The sequence below is a fragment of the Catharus ustulatus genome, chromosome 22, assembly GCF_009819885.2.
Source record: "Catharus ustulatus isolate bCatUst1 chromosome 22, bCatUst1.pri.v2, whole genome shotgun sequence".
Classification (NCBI taxonomy): Eukaryota; Metazoa; Chordata; class Aves; order Passeriformes; family Turdidae; genus Catharus; species Catharus ustulatus.
The window spans coordinates 3,959,971-3,985,348 of NC_046242.1; the positions used below are offsets into that span (position 1 = coordinate 3,959,971).

Consider the following 25,378-nt stretch of genomic DNA (forward strand, 5'->3'; position numbering starts at 1 on the left):
TTTTCAACTCATCCCAGTGTCATTAGAACATTGGGCTACTTCTCTGTCTGGGAATCTTGCACAGGTGGAGGGGAAGGAGCAATGCATTCATAAATAGGTCTGGGAAACTGTTCCTTTCCATTTTACACCTCACACTGTGTATGCTGACGACTGCTTGCAAAACCAAACTGGTGCTTGCAACAACCTCATTAGCCCTGTCACTGAGTGACTGAAGGCCTCCTGTGTTGTTCTCACAGAGCAGAGATTTTTCCTTACCCTTCATCAAGGCCTGTTTTCCCATGCCTCCCTTGAATGTTCTCAGAACAGCAACCACCTCTTCCAGGTCCAGAGACCCACATGCACTGCTGTCCCACTTTTCAAAAAGTGCCTCCAAAAGCACCCTCCTTTGGGTCATGTGAGACATGCGCTGAACCTGCAACGGAGAACAGTTGGTGTTTGGTAACTCCTGGACACTGATGCTGGTCACTACACAAATGGGGACACTAGACAAGTGTGGACACACTCTGCAGTGGTTGTGCCCATCACATCATCCCTGTGGACCAGGCTGAATCTGTACATACATGGCTCAGACCTAGAGATGAATCATTAAACCTGGGAGATAACTTAGAAACACTAAGCACAGGTGACAGTTCAGTTTACCAGGCAGGACCAGCACTGCAGAGAGTTATTTCACAGTGAACAAATGAAGCTTGTGCTGGATTTAAGGTGAGGTCAGCTCAGGTAAGTGCAAATTTCTCAGAACACAAATGTCTCCCCAGCAAGAGCTAACCACAGCCTTGTCAGTGACAGCCCAAGATGTGACAGTTCATATTTCTGTACACTGTTATTTTGCTGGTGCTGCCCTGAAGTGTGTGGGCTCCAAGCAAATACATGTTACCATTTGTCCTCTAAACCCAGCATAGAGGGATAACTGGCTGGAGTGGAATTCTCTCCAAGGCCAAAACACTGGCAGTGTGTGCTGTGTTCAGTGAGGACTATGGAGCCGTCAGATCCAATATCTCATTCAAATTAGGTCAGCAGCACAGAGGGAAACCAGAAAGAGGTCTGAGGAAAACACAGCTAGAGAAATGCACCACAAAACAGACCTGAAGTGATATGAGGCACCCTGATGCTGGGCATGAGGAAGGATCATATTTTTTTTCAACACGTGGCAAGAGCACCTTGCAACTGAAACACAAAGAAGCCTGTGCACATTCACATCCAGCCATGCACACAGCAAACCCAAACACAGTTTTAAAATCCTCCCCAAACATCCACAAGATCCTATGTACATGCCAGTGCAGTAGGTCAGAGATCAGGTTCTTGGCTATTACAAAGGCGAATAAGCAGAATGGAATGTTTTGGGTTCTTTCACAATTAACTATCAACTGTTGTCTCACTGAGTCCGGTTCTAGGACAGACACACAACCTCTTACAGGATGAGTCTGTCATCATTTCCAGAGCTGAGGGCTAGGGAGGGAGCATGTGTATGAAAACAAAAGGGTAAAAGGTCTCCTGAAGGAACAGAGGATGCAAGGCTGCAAGTGGAGAGTTCTGCCAGCATCAGATTAACAGTTGACTTTGTTAAGTGTCTGTGGGCATTTGCTTGGTTTTTGTTTGGACATGGGATCAGCAAAATTTATCAATATTTACTTTTTCTAGTAGTTTCTTTCTTTCCTCTTCTGTCTGTTTGTATTCTTGTTTGATAAATGCAGTAAGCCTCTTCACAATAGGCAGAGAAATGCCTTCACCAACAAAATTGTCCATGAGCTGCACAAACTGTGGCAGGGTGAGGCAGCTTGCAGCAAAGGAACTCTTAGTACAAGAATCCTGACGGTTCTGAATCTTTGCCACGCTGGGACCTGAGTCTGAAAGGCAAAGCACAGTGTGTCACAGGAAGCCAAATGCAGCCCTAAAGCCAACCACGTGGCAGCTATCAACACAGCCCTCAATCCTGCACTTCCTATCCAGGGAAATTACAGCTGAATACAGACTGACTCCATGCTGAGTAAAGGCCTTAATCTGCTTATGCTGTTCTAATAGTAGCTCTGCAGATCCAGTCTGGCATGGATGCCATCCTACAGCCAGGTCAAACCCCGACTACAGGTGAGCTGGAATTGTTCTTACTCAGCAGGGGGCTGTCTGAGACAAAGACCTCATGGAGGGACTGCTGTCCCAGACAAACAGGATGCACATCCAAGGTCTGACTGAAGGACAGGGTAGTGTTGTGCACTGGAAGACACCACAGAAAGCTGTAGGTACCAGGGGGCTGTGCCATCAACTTTACAGCCCTTGACATAATGAATCTGTCACTGGATTGCTCAATTAATGTACACCCAGTTCTTGCAGTGTTCTAAACCGAGACACAAGAGTGTTCACAGAGTGCTAGCAAGGAGGTTGGCCCTTCCAGGATGTTTAAGAAAATACCTCTTTGAAACACAGTTGTCTGATCACAGCCTTCCTAGAACAAAGGCCTTTGCAGACAATGAAGTGGGATCATCCTTTGGAAACACAGTGAGAGATTAAAATAAAAGGTTCCTGCTAGATGATCTCATAGCACATTTCCCTATAGGCAGTCACAGTCTAAAAGTTATTTAAGTAATTTCTAGATTTAATGTGCTCAGGTTCCTATCTTGCTATAGTAATATTACACAGTGAAACAGAACATAAAGTTTCTCCTTATCATAAAAAGGCTGCTGCTTCACAAAGTCCCTTCTTGAATTAAAGTGGCTGCTTAGCACCTTGAATACAGATCACTAGCAAAGTGACTCACCTGCCATCCTGTAGAGGAATAAGCTCTGAAACCTTGGCAGAAAACACCATGCGGAGAAGGTAGCAAAGCTTATGGTCTTCCCTACTCAGAAATCACTCACATGGTTTTAAAATGGATTTAAAACACCCTGTAGTTAACCCAGTCCAAATATATACATTGAAAATTATTAAGGTCTGTCAGAAAAATGGAGAACACTTTACCTTTACCCCGGTCAGGCAGAAGGTCCTCACCCTGCAGTCTTGTCCCTGAGCTTGTCTCTTGGTCAGACTGGCTCTGGTTGCTTGCAGGGGCTTCTTGCACAGCCTCTGCAGCTGGAGTGTCCTGTTGGGAATCAGTGACATCCATGTCTGTCACAGCTCCATCTCCTGAGGCTGTGCTTGTAGCTTCAGGTGCTGTCTCTGTAACCCCACTGTCCTCTTGACTAACTTGCCCTTCTGATCTAGGTTCTGTGGCTGAGGTATGATCTCCCTCTGGTTTTGTTTCTATCTCAGGCCCTCTATCCAGAATGGATTCCTCTGATTTTCCTGATTCAGGTTCTGTGGCTGAGGTGTGATCTCCCTCTGGTGTTGTTTCTATCTCAGGCTCTCTATCCAGAATGGATTCCTCTGATTTTCCTGATTCAGGTTCTGTGGCTGAGGTGTGATCCCCCTCTGGTTTTGTTTCTATCTCAGGCTCTCTATCCAGGATGGATTCCTCTGATTTTCCTGATTCAGGTTCTGTGGCTGAGGTGTGATCTCCCTCTGGTGTTGTTTCTATCTCAGGCTCTCTACCCAGGATGGATTCCTCTGATTTTCCTGATCCAGGTTCCCCATCTATACTGAGACTGTTCTCAGCAGAGGCTGATCCTGGGAGAGCTTCCTCCTGTCTGACTACAGTTTCAGGTTCAGCCTCCCTCTCAGTTTTGGTGTCTTCATGGGTGGATTTCTCACTGTAAATGGTATCTCCATCCAAATCAGTAGCTTCAACAAATCCCTCTGTAACACTGGTGCTCATTCTGTCAGTCTCTTGCCTATCATCATCTACAGGTTCATGTCCTAAAATCTCTCCCTCAGAAATTTCTGTTTGAGACAAGACCAAATTTTCACTGGGTTCCTCATAAACTTTCTTGTCACCAAGGTTTCCCCAGAAATCCATAAGTTTAATATCTTGCAGCTCAATTATTGGCCCTAAAACAGAAAAAAATGTGTGTAAGCTGATAGTTTGGACTGGTTTTGTGTTGTCTAGGATTGCATAAGAAAATGTTAAGGAAAAAGGTAATGACAAGTAAATACAAACTACCAGAAAGTATCAAAGACACATCTCAGGAACACAAAACTTCAGAATAATGTCTTTGCCTGCAGAGATCTGCACTTATGGCTATGCATTACACCACTTTTCCTTTGAAATAAATATTTCATCATTCTCTACACTAAGGAAAGATGTAATTCACCTTGCATTTGATCTCAGCAATTAATTAACGTGCAATATCTTTAAAATATTTTAGTTTCATGCAGATGATTCCCTGCTTTTTTCTTTATCTTTCTGTGTGCCTGGAGGTATTCTAGTGCAAACACAAAATTAACTTCTAATATTGCCCAGTAAGAAAGAACAATTGCTTCAGAAAGAGTCTCTCTTTAATTCTATTTCCCAAAAAGTACTTCAGAATTTTGTATCAAAGAAAACTTCTGGATGCTGAAGCATTTCTGAACACTGCATCACAGTTTGCCAAGCATGTTTGCAAATTCTGGTGTATAGATCACAGCACACATTTGGGTCCTTTTTTGGGCTCTGTTCATTTCTGACAGCACTTACAAAACATATCTGAATCATCCAACCTTGTGTGCCTCCCAATGTTTTAACCACAACTGAAACATGTGCTCACATTCTCTGGGGTTCCAAAATTCCCGCTCATCAATCATGACACTTCCGTCGTAGAAGTCTCTCAGCAGGGCCAGTATTTTTTGTCTATCCAAAACACCAACCTAGACAAAAAGATTACAATTATTGGGCTTTTCCTGTGCTTCTTGTGACTTACATTAACATTTGCAGCATTAAAGGCACCAACAGCCAACAACTACCTGTGACCAATAATTACCCATTACCAGAACATCACTACAAATTTCAAAGAAGTTAATTTATTTCATAGAGGCAAAAATTTCCTCTGGGCTGAGCTGGAACTCCCCACACATATTACTTTGCAGGCTCTTCCTCTTCCATGTCTTTGACAAATTACAGTGAGATAATTGTAACTGCTCTGCCAAAGGAGTTCTTCGTGTGAAGATCAAAGCTTCAACATTTCACGCTCTCAGGACAGATATTGATTGCCTGACAGTACCATGGAAGAATTTTCATCTATTATGGGCTGTGCTGTGTTACCTTAGTGACTGCACACTGTAGTTTGGTTTTGTGCCCCATCATCTCCTTTGAAGCATGATGTATTGGCCTGGAAACATAATTAGTCCAAAAATCTGAGCTATTATGACAACCTCCCTAATTTTCTTTAAAAATTCATAGACATTTGACCACAGAGGTGAGAGAGGTATCAGCAGTTCCAGTGCAGAGTTTATTAAATCCTTGTTGCTCAGGGTGAGTGTACACAGATGATAAACCCAGGAAAAGGCAATGAAATGGGCCATTTCCAATCAGGAAATTGTGGGCTTTAAAAAGTAAAGCAAACTTAAACGATCGCAAGTTTTCCATTTTATGATGTATTCCTGTTGTCATTATTTAAGTCCTGTCACCTTTGTAATTTCCCTCCCATTAGTGAAATAAAGTAGTTAATTAGGAAACAGATTTACTTAAGTTCATTATTTGTAGTGAGTAGCTTTCCATTTGAATTATTGATTTCCTTTTCACATTTTGTTCTTAGATTAAAAACTGTAAAATGTAAAATTTACCAGGCTTTTAATTCCTTGTGAACTTTGCCTGCCCTTAGACTAAAGAAATGAAGGAAGAACTTTGCTGTTCTTTTCTGGAAATTAGCTCAAAATGACTGCATTGTTTATAATCTGAGACTGTAATTATTGGCACCAATAGTTAAAAACAGAGGATATGGAAACAACGCAGAGATACACATCTCACCTACTGCTGAAGTTAATGCTGGAACTAAGTGAACACATCACATTTGCTGGTACTGCAGCACCTCCCTCTACAAGGAAGGAGTTTTGCCAGTTCTGCAGAAAGTACCAGAACTGAAATGTAAGAAGCCATCTGGTCCAATTTGAGTGCTTCAGACTCTGGTAATTTAATTCCTGCTGGTAAAAGAAATGCTGGAAATCAGGGTTGAATTTCAGCTATGGGTGGGTTAGGAAAAACAAATGTCATCACAGAATTCTGCCCCTAAACTTACAGGATGTAGGTAGGTCCTGATTCCCAGAATCTTCTGACATTAACATACAGATACCTTGCACACCCCTGTGCAAACATTTCTTCTTGTTATTTGTGTTCCAGGTGAATACATCAGCTCGTGCTCTGATCCTTTTAGGAGATGCACAAGCACACAATGTTTTTGAAGGTGTTCCCAGATCACTGTGGAATATTTGGATCCTCCATTTCCATTACACACACTTAATTTTCCATACAAATTTCCTCAGCTGTTACTTGTCACAATCATCTGTTGGTTGCCCTGAACTTTGTAGTACTAATGCATATTTTACATCATTCAAATGGGAATGGATGAATGAAGTGATATTAAAAAGAAAATAAGGATGTTCTTTTGGGATTCAGTTAATTTTTTGTCATATTAAAATAATATAATTGGAGGATTTAGATAACTCAAGTTATTGAAAAGGTTTTTTTGTTATTTGGATCTGATAATTTTATTTCTATATAAAAATTGGTAAATATATAAAAATAGATTAAATAGCTGAAATTGTCAAATATTAATAGGGGCTTATTTATGCATTTAAACATTTCCAATTTACACAGATTTGCCATTTTAGCAGGAGTTCTTGTTATTTCAGGGACCTTACCCTGGGAGGAACATGTCACAGTACAGCCATCTATAGAAGAGAGGAACACTACAACAAGAAACCATTTCCAACTCCTCTCCCCAGCTGTGCTATTTTTCCCAGTCCCTAAATTTAGTAGAAAAGGTGACTTTTCTTTGCACTTGGTGTGTGACTAAGGAGGCTGATGACAGATTCCTGCCCACCTGCCCTTGTGAGCAGGACAGGTACAGCCCCTTCTCTCCACAACAGAAATCCATCTGTGTTTGCACAGCTGCCCAAAACTCGGGGCAGCTTTAGTGCCCAGAGAGTTGAAACACATTGACCTAATTTTTTTGTCACCTAGATATTGGCAGGTGATGATTCTCAGCTGTTTTCAGCAATGTTCTGTGACCTGTGAGTAATTCCTTTGACAACACAGACTTGCCATTTAATCAAGGATAGGTTTAACCACTTGATTGTTTTTCTGGAAATGTGATGTGTGTATCCTGAACCCTACAATGACTTGTTAGTGAGCAAGAGGGAAGAACAGACACTTAGAAAAGGTCGTGAGAAAACAGACTGTTGTTGCTGTACTGCAAGAAAGATAATCAGGAGTGTCTCAAACTTCATTAGCTTGAAAACTAATCTCTGACTAAATTCAATTTCATTTAAAAATCCCGTGTTTAAAACATCCCTGGAAATTAATGCATAGTTACAAAAGAAACTGATAAAAATGAGCATAGAGACAATAAACTAAAAATTCACAGAGCCATTGCCTTTTGGGGTATTATACCAGTGATCCAAGTGTGTTCTGGGATTGTCCTGGGAAGTTTCTGCTGCAGGGGATAGTCCAGGCTGTCCTTGCTGAGCTGCCATCCTTCTGGATGCATGCATTTGAAATCATAATAATGATCATGTGGATACCTTCTAATTTGACTGTAATTTAAACACTGCTTTCTCAGCTCCCTGGCCCTAATTGCAGCTCATTGAGGCAGCCAGCCACACTCACCATGCAGACTGGAATAACTGCCTGCTACCAAACAAATGGAAATTAGGAACTGAAACAACTGCTTTGCTGTGCTTTGCAGAATGGGCTCTACAGGTAATGGATCACATTTAAGTGGTAGAATTCCTTGGGTTACTTTGCATTTTTATCTCCCCTGTGGGTGCAGTAGAACTTTACAAAAGAAACCAGGCCAGGTTTAAAAGAGCTGCGTGGCCCACACGACACTTTAGTGAACTCGGTTTGCAGGGCAGGGCTACCTCGGAGCCTGGAAACCACAACTCTGTGCTCTGATGAGGTTTTTTTTTCCGCAGCAGTGGCGTCATTGCTGATAGCTGCTCACTCTTGTTGTGTTAGTAGTTTTGGCTCTTTGCCTCTGAGATTCCACTGAGATTAACAGCATGGACATGGTGATTACTGCCACAGAAATAATTGGAATAAAGTCACTTTAAAACATGAAAGGAAAGAAGGGATCCTTTCGAAATCCGTGGCAAAGACAGGACTTGGGTTTCTATATCCCTGCAGCCAGGAGGATCCAGCACAGCCCTTCTTCATAGAGCCACAGGAAAGTGAAATGTCTCCTAGCTGGGAAGCAGACACATTTCTTCCCTCATCCCTGAAGCAGCAGCTTGCCTGCTATTCTCTAAAACACACTATTGGTGTTGAAACGAGCCCTGTAATGCCTTTCTCTTGGCGGTAATGACATTATTAGCATGACATTGTAGAGCACAGTTCGCTCCGGGTAGGCACTGCAAGCGTGGCTGCAGGAGTGCTGGGTGGAATATAAAATTTATGTAGGGGAGAAAACTAAGGTTAGAGAAACTGCTTGCTCTGTAGTAGCCAGCAACTGCCAAACTGAGGGTACTCATAACAAGTACCACACTTTTTGGATGAAACCCAAGTTTTTAGCAATAGTTTATGCCATTGATACTTCAGCTCCTACTATTTAGTGGTTTTCTAATGAGTTTAGCACTTTTTTTGTTTGCTTTTTAATGGGGATGCAGGTGTACTGAGAGGATGATAGATAGAGTTTAAAGCTGCTGAAAACCAAATTATGGCTTTTGAGTTTCATTTCCAGCTCTGTAACTGACTTACTGTATTTTAATTTCCTGTCCATAAACTGTGGCTGAAACTCACAGCACTGTTCTCAGAGAGGCTGTAAAGGTGGATTATTTTGCATTTAAAATTTGAGTTATGAGATTTATTGATAGAAGCCCTTCAGATCTATAAAGTAATGCAACATAATTAATGCAATATATGTAATTATTGAAGTAATGTGCACCTTTGTTAAAGTCAATCTACATAAGATTAGTTTTGCTGAAATGTGGCTGAATAGATAAATTAGCATTTGAATATTCTGAACATGCTGTGGAAGCAGGTAATTTTTTAGAATTAAAGGCCATGGTTAACTTCTTCTCCAGAATCACCAAACTTCAGTCCCAAGTCATCAGTTTAGGTAATTCAGTTTCTAATTAGCCACCAGTTAATAGGCTATTGGATGTCTCTGTGTCTAAGAACTATGAATTTGACAACAGTGCAGCAGCTATTGTTCTCTAAAATACTGCTGAGTAGGCACAAAGAGAGGATCTAGAGATGAGAAAAAGAAAAAGCAAGCAGTGACCCAGAGAAATACCAAACTGGGAGCACGCCCACACTGAAATTAGGCTGAGAACTGCTTTGCCTACCTTTCTATAATCACAAACTTTGAAGAGGTTAGTGAAAATTTGCCTCTGCGTGTCATGTTTTGTTGCTTCTTGGAAGTCCGCAGCACATTTATGGAGATAATCCATGATTTCTTGGAATTTGTCACTTGAAACATGTTCAGTGTAGGAAAGGACAAGCTATGGAGAGAAAGCAGCAGTGGACATGGTTAGCTTTCTTCAAGCATTTTTACCTTTAGTTGAACTCCTACAAATCTATTGTGTGCAATCAAATATTCAGGAATTTGTAATTTAATCTGCCAACACAACACAGACTTGGTACCTACTTCATTCTCCCTTCAAAAGAAACAATATTCTCCAAACAAGCCTGACACTACAGAAATGTATCCTGAACAGCTCCTTTCCTGGTCCAGAGGTCACTTATCCAGCTCAAGCAGAGATGCTGGATCAGATCCCTCCTATGAAATGTTGTGGCTTAAGCTCGATTTTCTTGTGGAGGATTTAATTTCTCCCTGGTTTTCTGCAGCATTTGGTATTCCTGACTTCACTCCCAAGGAGGCATTTTCAGCCATTATGTTCTGCAGTAGTGACAGTCACTCAACTCTCAAATGCCACAAAAGGAGCATTGCCTACAATTTCAGTGTTTAGAGGAGCAGTTGGATACAATAAAAAAATGGAAGATCCTTTTGAAAATGAGCCTGCTGTCACCCAAGTCCTCTGACACTGGGAATACTACTGACTTGAGATTGATTTTACATTCCAGCCTTGGAGACACTTTAACACTTTGGATTTATAGGCATGTGGCTTTTATGAGCAAAAGCAATATGGTTCTAAAAATGTGGTGTGCATGACATAAATAATAATGGCCATCAGAACAAACCACAATCCCAGAGCCTGGTCTGAATTATTATAGCAGGTTTCTGGAGCCAGCCACACTAACAGGGAGCCCATACAGTTAAAAGGAGGAATTTCCAAAGCACAGAACATTTCCCATTATCCCATTTTGAGAGTATGGATACCTGACATAAGTGCTAAAATATCTTGGACTTGTTGAAATGCCACACAGGCAATAACCAGCTGAAATATTAATATATGTTATTATTATTCATGTCTATATTGCATAATTTCCAAATATATGGGACAAGTGGAAAAGAGAGGAAGAGCAGGAAAAAAAAGTGGCCTGAGGGGTGGCTGGTAGGAAAGAAGAGCTCCTTATGCAATGTGGGTTTTTTCTTCATTTCAGCATAAAAAGAGGATGTAGGTTGGAGAGAAGGTGGCACATCTGGGGCTATGGGTACCCCCACCAGCTTCTTGGGGTTATTAGAACCCAGAGCCCTGTGACAGAGCAACCTTAAAGGTGAGGCTGTTGGGATCAGGCAGGTTGGACAAGAAGTTTGTTATTCTGGATGTCACTTTGATGACACATCCAAAGGCTCCTGCACTAATAAATACTGTGTCTAACAGCTTCACAGGACACTGTTTACAAGCACCATGTGGGCAGGAGGCACCATCACAGGCTTAAGCCTTTCTTAGCTGATGTGCAAATTACTGTACACATCATTAGCATACATTTATTTGTTATTAACAAAGAGATTTTGACACCTCTCCAAAGAAAACTGGCACACCTCTTTCTTGGTGTAGTTTGTGACCACATTATCATCAAAAACAATGGATCTGTTCTTGTTCCTGCTGATCTCACTAGAAATGGAGAAAGCCACATGCAATCATGGAAAATAATCTCACCTTTAAAGCCTGATTCTGACCCTGCAAAGACAATGTGAGCATTTTCCTTGGTGTCAATACCTTTGTGCTGGGGGTTCTGTGTTAGAGCACAAAGCTTGTGAAATAAACTATTAAGGGCTGGTCTCTGGGATTTTAATTCTTTTCATATAAAAGACCCTACAAGGTTGTCACGAAGGAAGTAAAAATACAACAGCCACTGTTGTGCATTTCTGGAAAAAAACCCCAAACCCGAAAAACAATGATGTGTGAGGTCTCTCTGCTGAGTTTCTAACAGCCTTTAAGTAACCCAAAGCTGCACTGAATTCAAGGCAGGGAAAAAAGGAGTGCTATTCAATTTTAAGGTCCGTTAAAAGCAATGCCTTCCACATGGGAAAGGGCTGTGACCAGCGTGGAGGAAGATCATCTCTTTCTGGGTTTGGTGGATGATGGAAAGGGGTGAACAAAGGTAAATTGTAGCTGAGGATTAGAAGCAGCCCTGGCCTGATGATGGAACAGTTCCCAAGGGAAGTGATGAAAGCCCCATCATTTGATTCAATTAAAACTGGACTGGAAAAAGCATCAGAGAAAATGTTCTGAGAGAACACTGCTAGCAAATCACACAGCCTGACAATCCATGTCTTTTGTGCTTCTGATCTCTGTTGTCATATCTTTAATTGAGTTAAAATTAAGAGTACACAAAGTATATTTTAAACAGTTTTCTAATGCTAATGGAGCATGAATTCATTCAGTGATTATATATATGTACCATAGGGGTTATGGACTGATGCTTCATTGCAGTGACAAAAGCAATTCTCTGGGCTCTCATTATCCACAATAGTCTTCTTAATTAGATGCAATAATTCTGAGGTTAAATTCAAAAATATCTCATTTCATGCTTAAAAAAACCCTTCAACAAGTTACCATAAAAATGCATCTCTGTGCAAAATAGCAAACATGTGTCTCCTGAGAGGGAAGAAGGCACAAAAAAAATCACACATGGTTGCTTGGAATTAGTCTCTGCACAGCTGCTTTATACTCTGGTTTTAATTATTATAACAGCACCCACTAGCACTGCTGCAATGAAGGTCTGCCATTTTTCCTATTTTAAACGCCCCTTTTTCTTTTTACAGGTTTAATTACCCAGCCATAAAATCAGGCTCTGTCACAGGTAGAAATTGCTGGCAAAGCCTTGGCCTGGACAGCTTTCAATAAATATAGTTTGAACCAATTTGGTTGTCTTCAGCTTGAGGAACAGCAGAGTAATGGGGTGAAACTTCCAAGTACATTCATGATTTTGATGAGTTAAAACCACACTTATGTTTCCCAATGACAGATTTGAGTTTAAAGCTACTCAGTTATGCTTCATGAATATTTATGAGACTTGCTGCAGTTTGTTTATGGTTCAGACCAGTGATAGTTCAGGACAAACGCTTCTCATCCCAGGTCTTCATGGTTTGGTTCATCCTGGTTAATGGAACTTAGTCAGAAATAACATTACTGTGAGGATGTTACTAATTACCCCAGGCTAATGGTTGCAGTGGGACACCAAACCTCCTGTGAGCAGCCAAGCAAAGTCTGAATTCACAAGTGATTCAGGGCTTTGACATTCTAGAAAGGGACAGGAGAGGTGTCCTGAAAACCACTGCTCCAGGAGTAACTTCCCAAAGAGCAGCACAGGCTGCAGCTCTGAGCAAAGCAAAACAGTTCCCTCCAGCTGGTCAGAATGAAGTGTTGTGAGAGCAGAGGATGGAGACAGAATGTGAAATGTGCAGATACAGCCAGTTACCTGGGATGCTGGAGAAGGGAAACCCTTCACTTACTCCTCTGTGCTGTCCTCAGGTAAATGCTGACAGTTCATGATTAACACCACATTCCGAACCAAATGCTCTAATTTAATTTCTCACCTTTGTGAACTCATTTATGTTTACTGTTTTTTCCAGTGTATTTAAGATTTTCAGCTTCCTTTCATGGGTTGCTGGTAAAAAAATGAAGGGATATTGGTTCAGAAAGCAACAGTTGTGGTTTTGCATATTGTACACATATTTTTACACATTTTGCTGTTACATCAACTTTCTTCTCATGTTGGATGACATTTATTTGAGGTTATCCCACAGTAGCTGAAGCATCTGACTGTATAGAGACTATCTAAATCTTGCATTTCTCTTGCTGAGAATCTCCACTTAGCTATTCAGAACTGTAGAGTCATATTTATTTTTGACATAAGTTGGTGCAAATTGCGATGATTTTAACAGTACTTACAACTAATTATGTGAGGGAGGAAATGATTTTTGATTTAACAAACAGATAAAACTGCTTTAGAACTCTGGAGATGGATTCTGCTTTGCAAGAGAGGAATCTGAAAATCATAGTAATTTTCTCAAGAACATGGGAATATTTTTACTGGTGATGATATTCAAAAGTATGTTTTGGTCAGCTTCTAGCCTGCTATAATGGAACTGAGAAAAGACATCAAACATCTATATAGGTTTCTGAATGAGTTGTTTGAGAACAGACATGCTATTTCTGTTGGCATTATTTTTCTGTTCTTTCTTCTAAATATATCAGCAGTAATGAGAAAATTCATCACAGAATGCATTTATCTCTTGTTGGTTAATATGTTCCTAAATTGTACATTATTAAACTATAAAACAGACTGTAATGTCTGTTAATGTACATTGAATGCTATTAAGTGAAATAAATTAAGAAATTGAGCCTATTAGGGAAATACTACAGAGAGCACCCCCAGCATCTGGAGAGCAAATATCAGGGCAGGAAATTCCTTCACAATCTCATGTCCCAGGGTCTGTTTGCAGTGAGGAACCACAGCTCCACAGCAGGAGCACAGGGGCTGTGTTTGGTGGTCACACAACATCCCACCAATACTGGATGAGGAACAATTCTGTAATATAGACAGAGCTGAGCAGGGGTGAGCTCCAGAGTTGACTCCAGCAGTAGCAGAAACACTCTCTGGAGTGCCCTGTTTGTCATCCCAAATCAGCAAAGACACATTTGTCATCACTGATCATCATTACAGGCTCTCGATGCAAAGGGCTGGCAGCAGGCTCGTGTTGCCACTCCAGTGTTCCTGGTTCTATTCAATTATCATCATCTGGGGAGGTCAAGTGTGAGCTATATAAAGTGGACAGGAATTATGGACATCTTTCTGAGCTGAATGCCCTGGTACAGAGCCCTGGGCTGTGTGTCACTGGATGCCTGGGACTGGCCAAGGGGATGGCTTGATGAGAGGAGCTGTTGGGTGGAGCATTAGGTAACCTCAGCAATTCCCCTGAAACCATAACAGGTAACACTGTCAGACTTTAATTTTGTTGATCCCACCTTTGTTCCATATCTCCCAGTATTTCCAAGACCTCCCATGAGACAAACACAAAAAGGAGGAGGTTGGTACAGTGACTCTTAAAAATAGCAATAAGCACATGGCAATGTCTGGGTAATGGGGCATGTAAGTGGAAAAGGTCTGCATCTGGTCTTTCTATCTCCCCGAAAGATTTTTTAAACATTTTCCCATACTTTTCAAGATCATATGAATGAATTACATGGTGGTTCAGTCTCTTTCCAATCTATCTGAAGATTTGTGGTTCATACCCTGATGTAACTACTCTTAGAGAGTCTTACTCTGTTATCAAATCCATTTGCTGTTTGCTTATAGTTCACATCAGAATTCAGATCACAGCAATAAAACTAAAGAAGACACATTGAAAACTTGCCTTTTCTCATATCTTCAGGAATAGAATCAGTGACATCTGGAAAAAACCGCACCGTACTCTGAACCTAAAAATCAAGGTAATGGTCAAAGGCTTGTGTCATGCAGACAACAGTAGACAATTACTAAAATAAATCACCCAGAATAATCAGACATATGGGCCAGTCCTGGGTCTTACACATAGGTAAGATCTGTGACAATGCCCTGTCCCCTGATCCTGTGGTGACAGAACCATCACCCATCCTTGTGCCCCATGCTGCCATGGCAGGGCTCATGGCACTAGCACAAATGTCCTTTTCATTCTGTCTGCAACAACCACAGCAGGATCTCCCCTAGTTACCAGTGCTGCTGGGATTCTGTAATCACCATCCACTGTCCACTCCTTGAACAGAGCTGCCAACACCGCCTTTCTCCTCGCTGTCTCCTCAGCCTTCTGTCTTTCCACCTCCTCCCTTTCCTCACGTTTGTTCTTTGCCTCAGCCCTCATCTGGATCAGCCTGCAGGACATGGGAACAGGGATTAAAAAGATACCATCATAGGCATACTTAAGATTGATTAAGCCTACCCTAAAGAACAAAACAAAAGGAAGCAACTCTGCTGAAATTCTTGTCTGTGTGGAGGATATTTAATGGAAAATCATCTGTGCAGCTCTCCCAGTTTTGTGTCATTTCAACAGCGACACATTTTACCTTCACATTTATAATGACATTCATCATTTATTGTGTAGATGTCCTTCAATTTCCTTTCAATTCTAGCAGGGAGACAGGTGCATAATTTTGCTACAGCTGATTTACCAACAAAATTGCATCAGTCTTCATTGTCTCCAAACCCAAGTACCTTTTCACACAAGCACTTCACTGGCAAAGAACAATGCTCAATGAAATTTCTGCAGCAGCCTCACACAATAGAGCCCTCTCTGCCTTAGGACAGGGATAATACCTCAGCCTCTCCATCATTTTGAACACATAGAGTTTGCAGGTTTGGACTGCCAGTCAGCTCCCTTTCTTCCTGCTTTTTTTAATTTGCTTCTCTAAACACTCAGACATGTTTTTCCCAATCCTCCATTTCACACAACAAAAGAAGTGAATAAAATTGAACCTGAACTCATCTGCTTTGTTTTTGACTTTGTTAATTTATGAAATGGGGAAAAAACCCTTTAGGAAGGTCAAAATGCTTAAAGCTAAATGATCAGTTCATATGGAGAGAGCACATTCTGTTCATGGAGGCTGCTGGAGTCTCTGCACTGAGGCAGCTTCTCGTCTTTGTGGCCTTCACACCCTCTGCGGCTACTCAGAGAAAGAGGAATTGCTCCTCTTTTGTACCTGAGAACTCAAAAAACTATATTTTAGCTAATGATTCCTGTTTCCTTCTTTCCCCTGTGTTTCACATGAAATGGGCTGATCCTGTCTCTGCTCTCTTCTGTTCCTCTGGGGTCATCCTACAAATTATAACCCATCATTTTCTTTAATGAACAGAAAGACCTATTTTACATGTCACAGCAATACCTTTTGATCACAGTCAGTTTTATCACAAGGTCCTTGTTCTTCATGGCCATTTATCACAGAGGTTTCTTAATGAATCATTTGGTTCCTTAATCGATGGTGGGCATTGCACAAGTGCTGCTGAGGCAGCTCAGCCTCGGGCACTTTGATAGCAGGGGAAGGGTAAAATATTTTCCCACTTTCTGAATCCTTCCCAGAGGAAGAGAAGAGAAGAGAAGAGAAGAGAAGAGAAGAGAAGAGAAGAGAAGAGAAGAGAAGAGAAGAGAAGAGAAGAGAAGAGAAGAGAAGAGAAGAGAAGAGAAGAGAAGAGAAGAGAAGAGAAGAGAAGAGAAGAGAAGAGAAGAGAATGCAGCAGGTACCAACCTAAGTGGACAAACAGATTTTTCTCCAATGTGTGCTGCAGCAGAAAGAGAAAACCAGACCGTTTATTTGTAGGGGTAGCTCCTCCTCTGGAGCTGTCTGCAGTCTGGAAGCAGAGCCTGGGCTGTGCTCAGAGCTGCCAAGGTGCTCTGGTGATTAATTTGGGCAGTGTCCAGCACAAGTTATATTCTGTGCTGCACCTGTGCTGGGCTGCAGTTTTATGTTCATTTCTAGGGTCCTAAAACTGGGCAGCTGCATCCTGTGCCTCAGACAATAATGGTAAAGCAGAGATAACAGCACCAGGCACCCACTGCAGAGTGAGCTCGTTTTGGATCAGATCCTTCCAGAAAAAATGAGATGGCAGCAAGGTGACTTCTCCATGCAGAACCAAACATGTTTCCTCAGGAACAGAGCTGCCTGCCTCCCACACAGGGATGGGTGACTCAGCCTCAAGGACTCCCATCCCTGGACAAAGGCTCTGTTTCAGGTATCAGTCTGTGTGCATAAGGAATTTCTCCCATCTCTTCTCCTTCCTGTCTTGACTCCCAGTCAGGTGGCAGTTAAGGAGAAACTGGAGGAAGTCCAAGAGAGCTCACTGAGGAGAGGTGTTAGATGGGAACCTGGGGTGAATCCTGCCTTGCCTGAAGTAATGCCAAGGCTCCCAGGACCTTCATTTGGGCTGGAATTTCATTCCTCACCTTTCTGGTGCTTATGTGAGAGGTGTTGAGCACAGACTGGCATTGCTCTTGTAACAATTCTGGCCTGTTTGAACTCCAGTGACTCACATGAGGAGTCTTGCTGCTGTGTGCTGTTGTTAAAATCCTGTATTACTGTGATTTAAGAATCCCATGCAAATCCCACAATACAGCCATCACAAATATGTAAATCCTGAGCTGCTGTGAATGCAAATCCCATGATACTACTACCAGTGGATATGCAAAACCTGCTACAGCCACGATTACAGAACCCCCCTGGCAATGCTGTCTATGGAGATATTTATTTCTGTAAGTCTTGATAGTCACTTCCTTTGACTCAGCTCTGAGAGCTAAAAATTGAGAATCTGTCTCCAAATGTAAAGATGGGCTTAACAGCCAAGGTCAAGATAACAGGTCACGGGTAGCCAACACTTTGCATTCAACAGAAAAATCTGTCCTCTCCAGAAACAAGCTCTGATTCACAATGAAAGCCAGGAGTATTTTAGGAGGGGAAAATAAGCCCACAAAACAGAACCAAACCAAAGCCTAATCCAAAACCCCAGGAAATATTATGTATTTTAGTTCAATTACTTTTTCAAAATAAAACTGAGATATGGTCCTGTATCCAGATGTCCCTCTATGAAGCAACAGGAATGACAAAACTGTTCCCAAAGCAAAGGTGTGGCAAGGCTGACATCCTAAACATCCCCCCAGAACAGCTTGTGCTTGAGTGAAAACTCACTGAAAGACATATTTCCCCAGCTCATTTGTTTCATAGACCAACATTTTAAAAAACAGAAAATAAAAGTGAAATTCTTTCACCAGTGACTGTTTGAAATTCACTTCTCAGGCTGCTTTATTGTATTCACTTCAGGCATGTTCCTACAAACTGCAGCAGTGTGTTTAATGGAAATGTGGAGACAGAAGCTCAGATAGAGAGACTTAACATATCCTTTTAAGCATTATAACACTGGGAACTTCAATTGTCTTCATTTAGGGTTTATGCATAAGACATCTTAACATTTTACTTCCCTAATTCCTGACACTGAAACCAATTTTCAAGGTGTATGCACTTTCTATGCAAATAGAGAGTCATTCAAAGAGAAGTAATTATTCTACAAACACAGACACAGAATAAAGTGATCTAGTAGTGAATGAGTAATTTTGACATTAATCACAATCACCTCTGGATCATCTGTGAACTGAAAAGTTCACATCTATATTTTCCTGAACAGAGCAATGAAAATAAAGCATTATTGTTCATCTAATGCTCTCACATTCTAACCTTAGTACTTTGTAAAGTGCCATGTAATCCTGTTCCAATATTCATTAAGCACTATACTAAAGCAAACAGGCTAGAAATAAGCAACAGAACAAAATACAAATACTTTAAAAGGAAAAATAGAATATATAAGGAAAGCCTAAATAAAAATCCCAAGAGAAGGAGTTTCTACAATGTCCCAGGAAAATGTGGTTGGCTTGGTCAAGAGAAATCATCCTGAAGGGGGAAAAAAGGTTATGTTTTTATAAAGTTTGGTAGGCTAAAGAAAGGACCTGAAGAGTTTCCAGATCTTTGATACTACTACCTGTCCCAAAGAGCTGCTGTCACTAAGCTAGACCAGTTTGGAAGCAGTTTGAATTGCTCATGTGCAATTAAGATAGAGTCTAAGGAGGAATTATATCCTTGTGAAGGGCAGAATATTGCCTTAAACAGGAGTAATTAGTGTTTCATTTTGTGTGCCATGTTCTGGCATTTGTCCTGCTTCTCAAGTTTTTATGAGACAAATACCATCCCTGGCACTGCACTGCACTGCACAAGGTGTGTTTTGCTCAAGCTTCTGCCAGCCAGGCTGCAGGGACACCATTCCTTTTGTAAAACAGAGACCAAGACACCAGCTCTGGCCTTGTGACCAGCCCCACTGTCAGTGCTCTCACCTCTGTGATGTACCTGGCCTCAAAGATTTGAGGTCCTCAGAAACCACCTTCATTTCTCTCAGGTATGGGCCTGGTTTCGTAGGAACATTATACTGAGGGTTATGCCTCATCAGGTACTCTCCAAGATGATTAACAGGGTTAAATCTGGTTGGTTTTTCGTCTGATACAAGCACATGGTTTCTTTCCACCTCCATTAACAAATGTTCTACTCCTGGGATTAGTGTAGGGAGGAGGCTGTCGAGCAGATAGAGGCGAGTATCGAGGGTCTCCTTCTCCTCGTTGTACCACTCTCTGGCCAGCCAGTCCCCAGGTTCTCTCCTCCTCACCTTTGCTTCTTCTGCTTTTTGTGCTTGAACCAACCTCACCTTGGTCTCCTGCAGACTCAGACACCTTTGTTGTACCTTTTCATGAAAGCACTCCTTCCAAGAAGTGTAATTACTAGGACATGGCAGTTCATCATCCCCCTGATTGCTTTCCATCTCTGCTGCAGTCCTATCCTTATGTTCAAGTTCAGGATCTGATTCTTCTGGCTGAGCAGCCATACCTCATTCCCTGTGACACAGAAAAAAAAGCAGCTGTTATATAATGCCAAAAGATGCAGCAGTGCCCTAACAGGTGACATAGGAATAGAGACTATTGTTTGGCATTAACTAATATTTCCTCTATGTTCCTTTTTTATTCTGTTACTGCTGCTTTGTACTCTTAAATAAATGCAGACCCTTTACTTCAAAGATCAGTAAATGATTTATAAAGATTAATTATGTATCACAACAGCCCTTGGAGACAGACCAACTAAATTAGTGTGTTCCTTTCTTAGGGCAGAAGAAACTGAGACACAAAAGGGGAATGATTAATTCCAGGTCACTTAGAGACTCAGAAACCAAGCAGTGAACAGTGCTTGCAACTTGTCCCCCAGTTCCAACCAGTGGAATCCTCTTACCCCAAGCACATGATTTCTGTTTAGGTCCATTCCCTGCCTCCAGGAAATCCAGTGGATATCAGACAAAGGAAGCAAGTAATGGAAAATTCCAGATACCCAGGAGCAAGATTCCTCTACATGCTTCCTCTGCTTTCTGAGGCTGCGAAGAACAGTGAGGAAGTCCCACAAACTATTTAACTTCAACTGTGGCAACTGTTTTTTGCTCTCGACATTTTGTTAAGGTAACAAGGACACAGGTGCATGGGTCAGCAGAGCTTCTACAGAAAGGAGAAGCCTATACCATGGATTCTGTCATTAAGCTGTTCACAGCACTTGATGTTGTAGAACACTCTGTAAAAGAATAATCTCTTTACAATTTCATGAACTTCACTGCTCAAAATGTCCATTCTGTGAAACATCAGGAAGAAACTGAGCTGCTCACAAGGCAAGGCACACTGAAAAATGTTCCTATGTGTCTCCATGCATAAGTGTCTGCATCTGGAGTGGGATTTACACACCCACAGAATGCAGCAGAAGACTGGCTACTACTTAATTGAAAGCATGAAAAATCAGCAGCACACTGCAAATCCCCCAGCTCAGTATTAAACAACAGCAAGGGAAGGGTGACATTAAAAAATAACCTAACACCATTCCAAATTAGAGATGAAACTCCACTCTGAACTTGTTGCCACACTATCATCTTCAAGTTTTTATTTAAAAGTGCTTTTCACTGAGGCCTTTCAGTATCCATAGCAATAGCACTGCTTTTGATATGTATTGCTTTCCTGTTTAAGCATTTGTAGCTGTTCTGAAGCTGTTCAGCCTTCCAGGAAAGGCATAAATGTGATCAACAGCCCTCCTGGCACACAAATTTAATTATGAATATGTTGGCCTTCTGGTTCATTAACACTGTTGGAGTACAAATACTGCCTGGATGGGTGGGCTACTTCACAGCATTAAATTTCTAGGATTGTTTTCTCCATGGGGTTGTTGGCGTCTTGTAAATTTTTTCCAAATGTCCTTTTGTGCTGGGAATGGGATGGATTTCTGGCTCAAACTGTCTACCTGACCCACAGAGAGGGTTTTAGGTAGGTAGCTGGTTTTGCCACCAAAGGACATGAGCTGGAAAGGAGTCTGGATTTAGAATGGTCGAAAGGGAAACCTGTCCATCCCTGTGGAATTGTTCCTTGCTTAGGTGAGTTCTTTTCAATAAGCTGTAAAACCAGACTCTTTGGTTCAAAGCAGGGTGTTAACCAAATGTTCTGGTCACATTCCAAATCAGCTGGTTTTGTTGTGCCAAAATAAACTGTTCCTGTAGTTTCAAATACCTATGTTATTTCTTAAACATTTTTTATGAAACCCTCTGCAGTTTCTGTGCAATGTTAAAGTGACAACTGCACTCTGCTTTATGAGGTGGCTGATTCTGAAAGATGATGAGTATGTTTTCTACACTGCTCTCAACCTTTTGTTAGGATAGTTTTGAGGATTAGTAAATGTTTATAAGGATCTCCATGTCTCTGACCAAAACAAAACATGAAACAACCAGTGTGACTGTTCTGTCTCAATTCCATGGCATCCACGTAAGTCCAGGAATGGAAGCAGAGCATGGAGAACTCTGCCCAGTGCTTTAATTCAGTACAGATGAAGAAGACTAAGAGGGTATGAAAGAACAAACAACAAAAAAAATAAACAACAAAGGAATGCTACAATCAGGACATGCAACTTGGGATTTGTGGAGGATTACTGAGACACACAATGGGTAAGACTCCATTGACTCATAACCTTCAGTGCTGATTTTCATTAGTTGAGAATTTGGCCCATATGGAAGAATTTCTCCACTGAAAGGGTGATCAGGCATGGGAAGGGATGGAGCTACCATCCCTGGAAGTGTTCATGAAACAACTGGACGTGGCACTCAGTGCCCTGGTGACACTGACAATGTGGTGTTTGGTCAAATGTTGGATTCAATGATCTTGGAGGTCTTTTCCAAACTTAATGATTCTATGAGTCCCTGATTTTACAATAATATTGTGAGCTGTCAGGGCCTATGGCATTCCCAAATGGAGCCCAAATAACAGCAAGCATGGAGCACAGAGGCAAGCTCTAGAAGCACCCAGGAAATTTGAAGTGTGATATAAAGTTTCCTGTAAGCCTTTGTTCAAGCTGAAGGCAAGATAAGCTTTCCATTATTTAGTAGGATGCCACTTCCCTGTCTCCTTTTCTGTGAGAAAAATATTCTTGCTGGAATCCCTGCAGGTACAAAAAGATTATCTCTGTGTTTTCTGTATAAAAGCCCAATCTGCTCATAAACCATATTCTTATGGTTTCATTGTTATTCTGTTCAAGAATTTTGATGGGTGGAATAAAGCCAGGAAAGACTAAAGTTTGTTTAGGTAAATATTTTTGAGATGTTTGAGCTATAAAAGTCCTTTCAAAAACAAAGTCCAATCACTTTGACATTCTATTGCTCAGAAATAATTCTTCCTTTCCCTCATGTGTTTCATAGAGCATATTTATGTCATCACAAAAAGCCCAATACCCTTTTCATACATGATCTTTTCAATACAATTAAAATTTGAAAACATTTTCTCCTTTGCTTTCTGAAGCTTTGAAGAACTGTTTTTCTTACCTTTGGAGCAGGTATCAAAATAGATCTTATTCCTTCTGCATTCAGAGTGGCTTTGCAAATCAACAGGAATTTAATATATGCCCATCTGTTCTCAACCATTAAAAATCTTGACGTGAATTAGGGATTTCTCAGACCTGCTGTGGAGCTGGGCTGTGAGTTTTACTCCTCTGTGTGTTTGCAGTTGCTAAGCAATAATCCCAAAGGTTGCTATGTCTTTCCACGATCAGAATTGCTGTAGGTTCTTTTGGCTTTGGCACAGCCCAACAGACTCTACTGTACTGAACTTAGAACATTGCATCACATGACTGAAAATAAAATAAAATCAAAAAAGGACTATGAATAGCAACAGAGAACGTTTAGGGCACAAATAGGGAGAGAATCCTCAGGTGCCAGTGACAGGTTCAAGGCTCACAAAGTCCAAGAGCTGTCTTAAGTCCATTACCAGCTGAAGGGAGGACTGTGTTAACCAGATGTGAGGATCTCAGACATAAAAAGAAATTAATTACAAACTCAATTTAAACATTTTCAGGCTTTCTTTCTTGTGTTGCTTTGAAGCAGCCTTGCAGGAAAGGCACACAAGCACTAATGAGCGGGGAGTGCACGGTGCCATTTTGTCAGACTGCTTTTAAACCTGAATCTAAAGGAATTTGATGAATCCCCTTTCATAATCTCTCCTATATTCTTTGAAGAATAATATGACAGGGAAAGGAGGAGGCACAAGACAAACAATCTACGACAGGCATTCTGCACTCATTTACACAAATGTAAATCAGGTGCCTGTTCAGCAATTCCCTTGGGCTAGGCATGACTTCCAACTGAGAAACTTATAGCAATTTCTGCCAGGAAATGAGGTTTATCCAATGCTGTTTCTTTCTTTGTATTTTATACTGGAAATGGCAAAACCTTTGGACTGCCTACCTGCAGGAAAACTGAACTGTGACTTTATCTATGGTATTTTTCATTGGAACAGCTGCAAGGTGCTCTGCCCTCTATTTGTCTCCATTTCATGGGATAGCCTGTAAGAAAGATGGAAATAGAGGAGGTCAACTTTCACGTGAAAAATACACTGTAATAAATTACCAGTTCTTTGCCATTTATTTGGAGAAATGTATCAGAAGGAAATATGCTCACTGCAGTGCATTTCCAAGATGTGTTGAAGTCTAGCATCAATTATGTTAACAAAATGAAGCAGAAAATTAGTGCACAGGAGTAATTTAAAATGAGGCTTTAAACTGGATTGTGCACTTTTTTCCTCAAAGCAGTTTGCACATGATTAATTCCTGTTATCTCTTCTCCCAGGTGGGCTTGGTTTTTCCCCCTTGCAATTCAGAATTCTGTTGCTATTATGATTAACTTACAAAACTTTTTCAGAATGAAACATAAAAAAAATTTTAAAAGGCCATTCTTTTCCCAACCCCCAAACAAGAATATACAACCAGAATTTAGAAGGATGGATCAAAACATCTCTATTTTTATTTTTCTGGAAATGGAATCCCGTGGGTTAAGCAAACCTTTAATTGTACCCTATCTAACTTGGCTGCTATCCCTTAATGTTTTTGCTAAGCAAAGTGTATCCTTTTATTATGCCACCAAATACTTGCACTGTTGACAAAATAATGGGCTGAAAATGTCATCACAGATGTTTTGCTGGAATTGCCTCTTCTATCTTCTTTTCTGTTTTTCTGTGTAAGATACATTTTGGGAGCACTCTTGTTGTCTTTTGCAGCTGATGCCAAGATTATGCAATAAAAGCCCTAACATGTAGTAATAATAAGTTATGTTAGCCAGGGAAATGTTTGCAGTGTATTAAATAGTCAGTTTTGGAAATATGTACAAAACCAGCTCATGTACAGCTCCACTTCTTTTAAGTGCTACTCTGGGCTGAAGCAGCAGGTGCTGACCACAGTGCTGCCAGCACAGGAAAGAATAAGGCCACAGGCTTCCAATCTGTTTTCTGTTTTTTGTACCAACCCTGATGCTGTGACCACAGCCTGCCCTCTAATTGCTCTTTTCAATCCCAATACATCTGCCTTATAGCTTCCTTCTCCACATTTAAATTCTGCTGCTAAAAAAACCCACTGCACATGCAAATTACACCTTTCTAGAGGCTGGAGAACTATCACAACTTGTGGTTGTTGTAGCTAATAACTGATATGTTGGACTTTTAGTGAACTGTAGATAGCAACTCCATTGTTTACCTGTGGTAAATGTTGTTTAAAAGTGCTTGCTGTTCAAATACCTGGAAGATCTACAGGGTATATGAAAATTACACAAAAGTCTACTTTGGAACCTGGTTTAAATAATCATTTCTTGATAGTAATTCCTGCATGACTTGATCAAAATCCGGAATGAAACACCAGTCTCAGGTGAGGGAACTGCTACAATACTCTGGTAACTTTACTCTTCTGTGAATCCTCTCTATCACTGCAGACATATCTGAGCATGACTACAGGCCTGAAAGCACCCCTATTATTTGCATGTTCAAGACTCTGGCTTGCTGTGCAGCCCAGTTTAGGGAGCCTGTCCTCCTTCCCTTGTCCTCCATCCTCACCCGTCCACCAGGAGGCAAAA

At 41.1% G+C, this 25,378-nt stretch overlaps 1 protein-coding gene across 5 annotated transcripts in view; it reads right to left on the minus strand.

Annotated features, from left to right (window-relative positions):
- The window catches only part of EFCAB5 (EF-hand calcium binding domain 5), a 32,182-nt gene extending 9,206 nt beyond the window's left edge, over positions 1 to 22,976 (minus strand). The window contains exons 1-10 of one of the 5 annotated variants that reach the window (XM_033078485.1): positions 22,808 to 22,976; positions 19,260 to 19,811; positions 15,108 to 15,264; positions 14,772 to 14,835; positions 12,951 to 13,021; positions 9,349 to 9,504; positions 4,614 to 4,713; positions 2,953 to 3,918; positions 1,633 to 1,847; positions 256 to 412 (exon numbers count right to left, since the gene is read on the minus strand). In XM_033078485.1, the coding sequence (XP_032934376.1) occupies positions 256 to 412; positions 1,633 to 1,847; positions 2,953 to 3,918; positions 4,614 to 4,713; positions 9,349 to 9,504; positions 12,951 to 13,021; positions 14,772 to 14,835; positions 15,108 to 15,264; positions 19,260 to 19,801 (2,428 nt within the window). In that variant the 5' untranslated portion in view covers positions 19,802 to 19,811; positions 22,808 to 22,976. Of the gene's footprint in view, positions 1 to 255; positions 413 to 1,632; positions 1,848 to 2,952; positions 3,919 to 4,613; positions 4,714 to 9,348; positions 9,505 to 12,950; positions 13,022 to 14,771; positions 14,836 to 15,107; positions 15,265 to 19,259; positions 19,812 to 22,807 lie in introns of those variants that run through there. The other 4 variants (XM_033078489.2, XM_033078486.2, XM_033078487.1 and 1 more) reach the window with 4 other exon arrangements.
- Between the last annotated feature and the right edge of the window lie 2,402 nt (positions 22,977 to 25,378).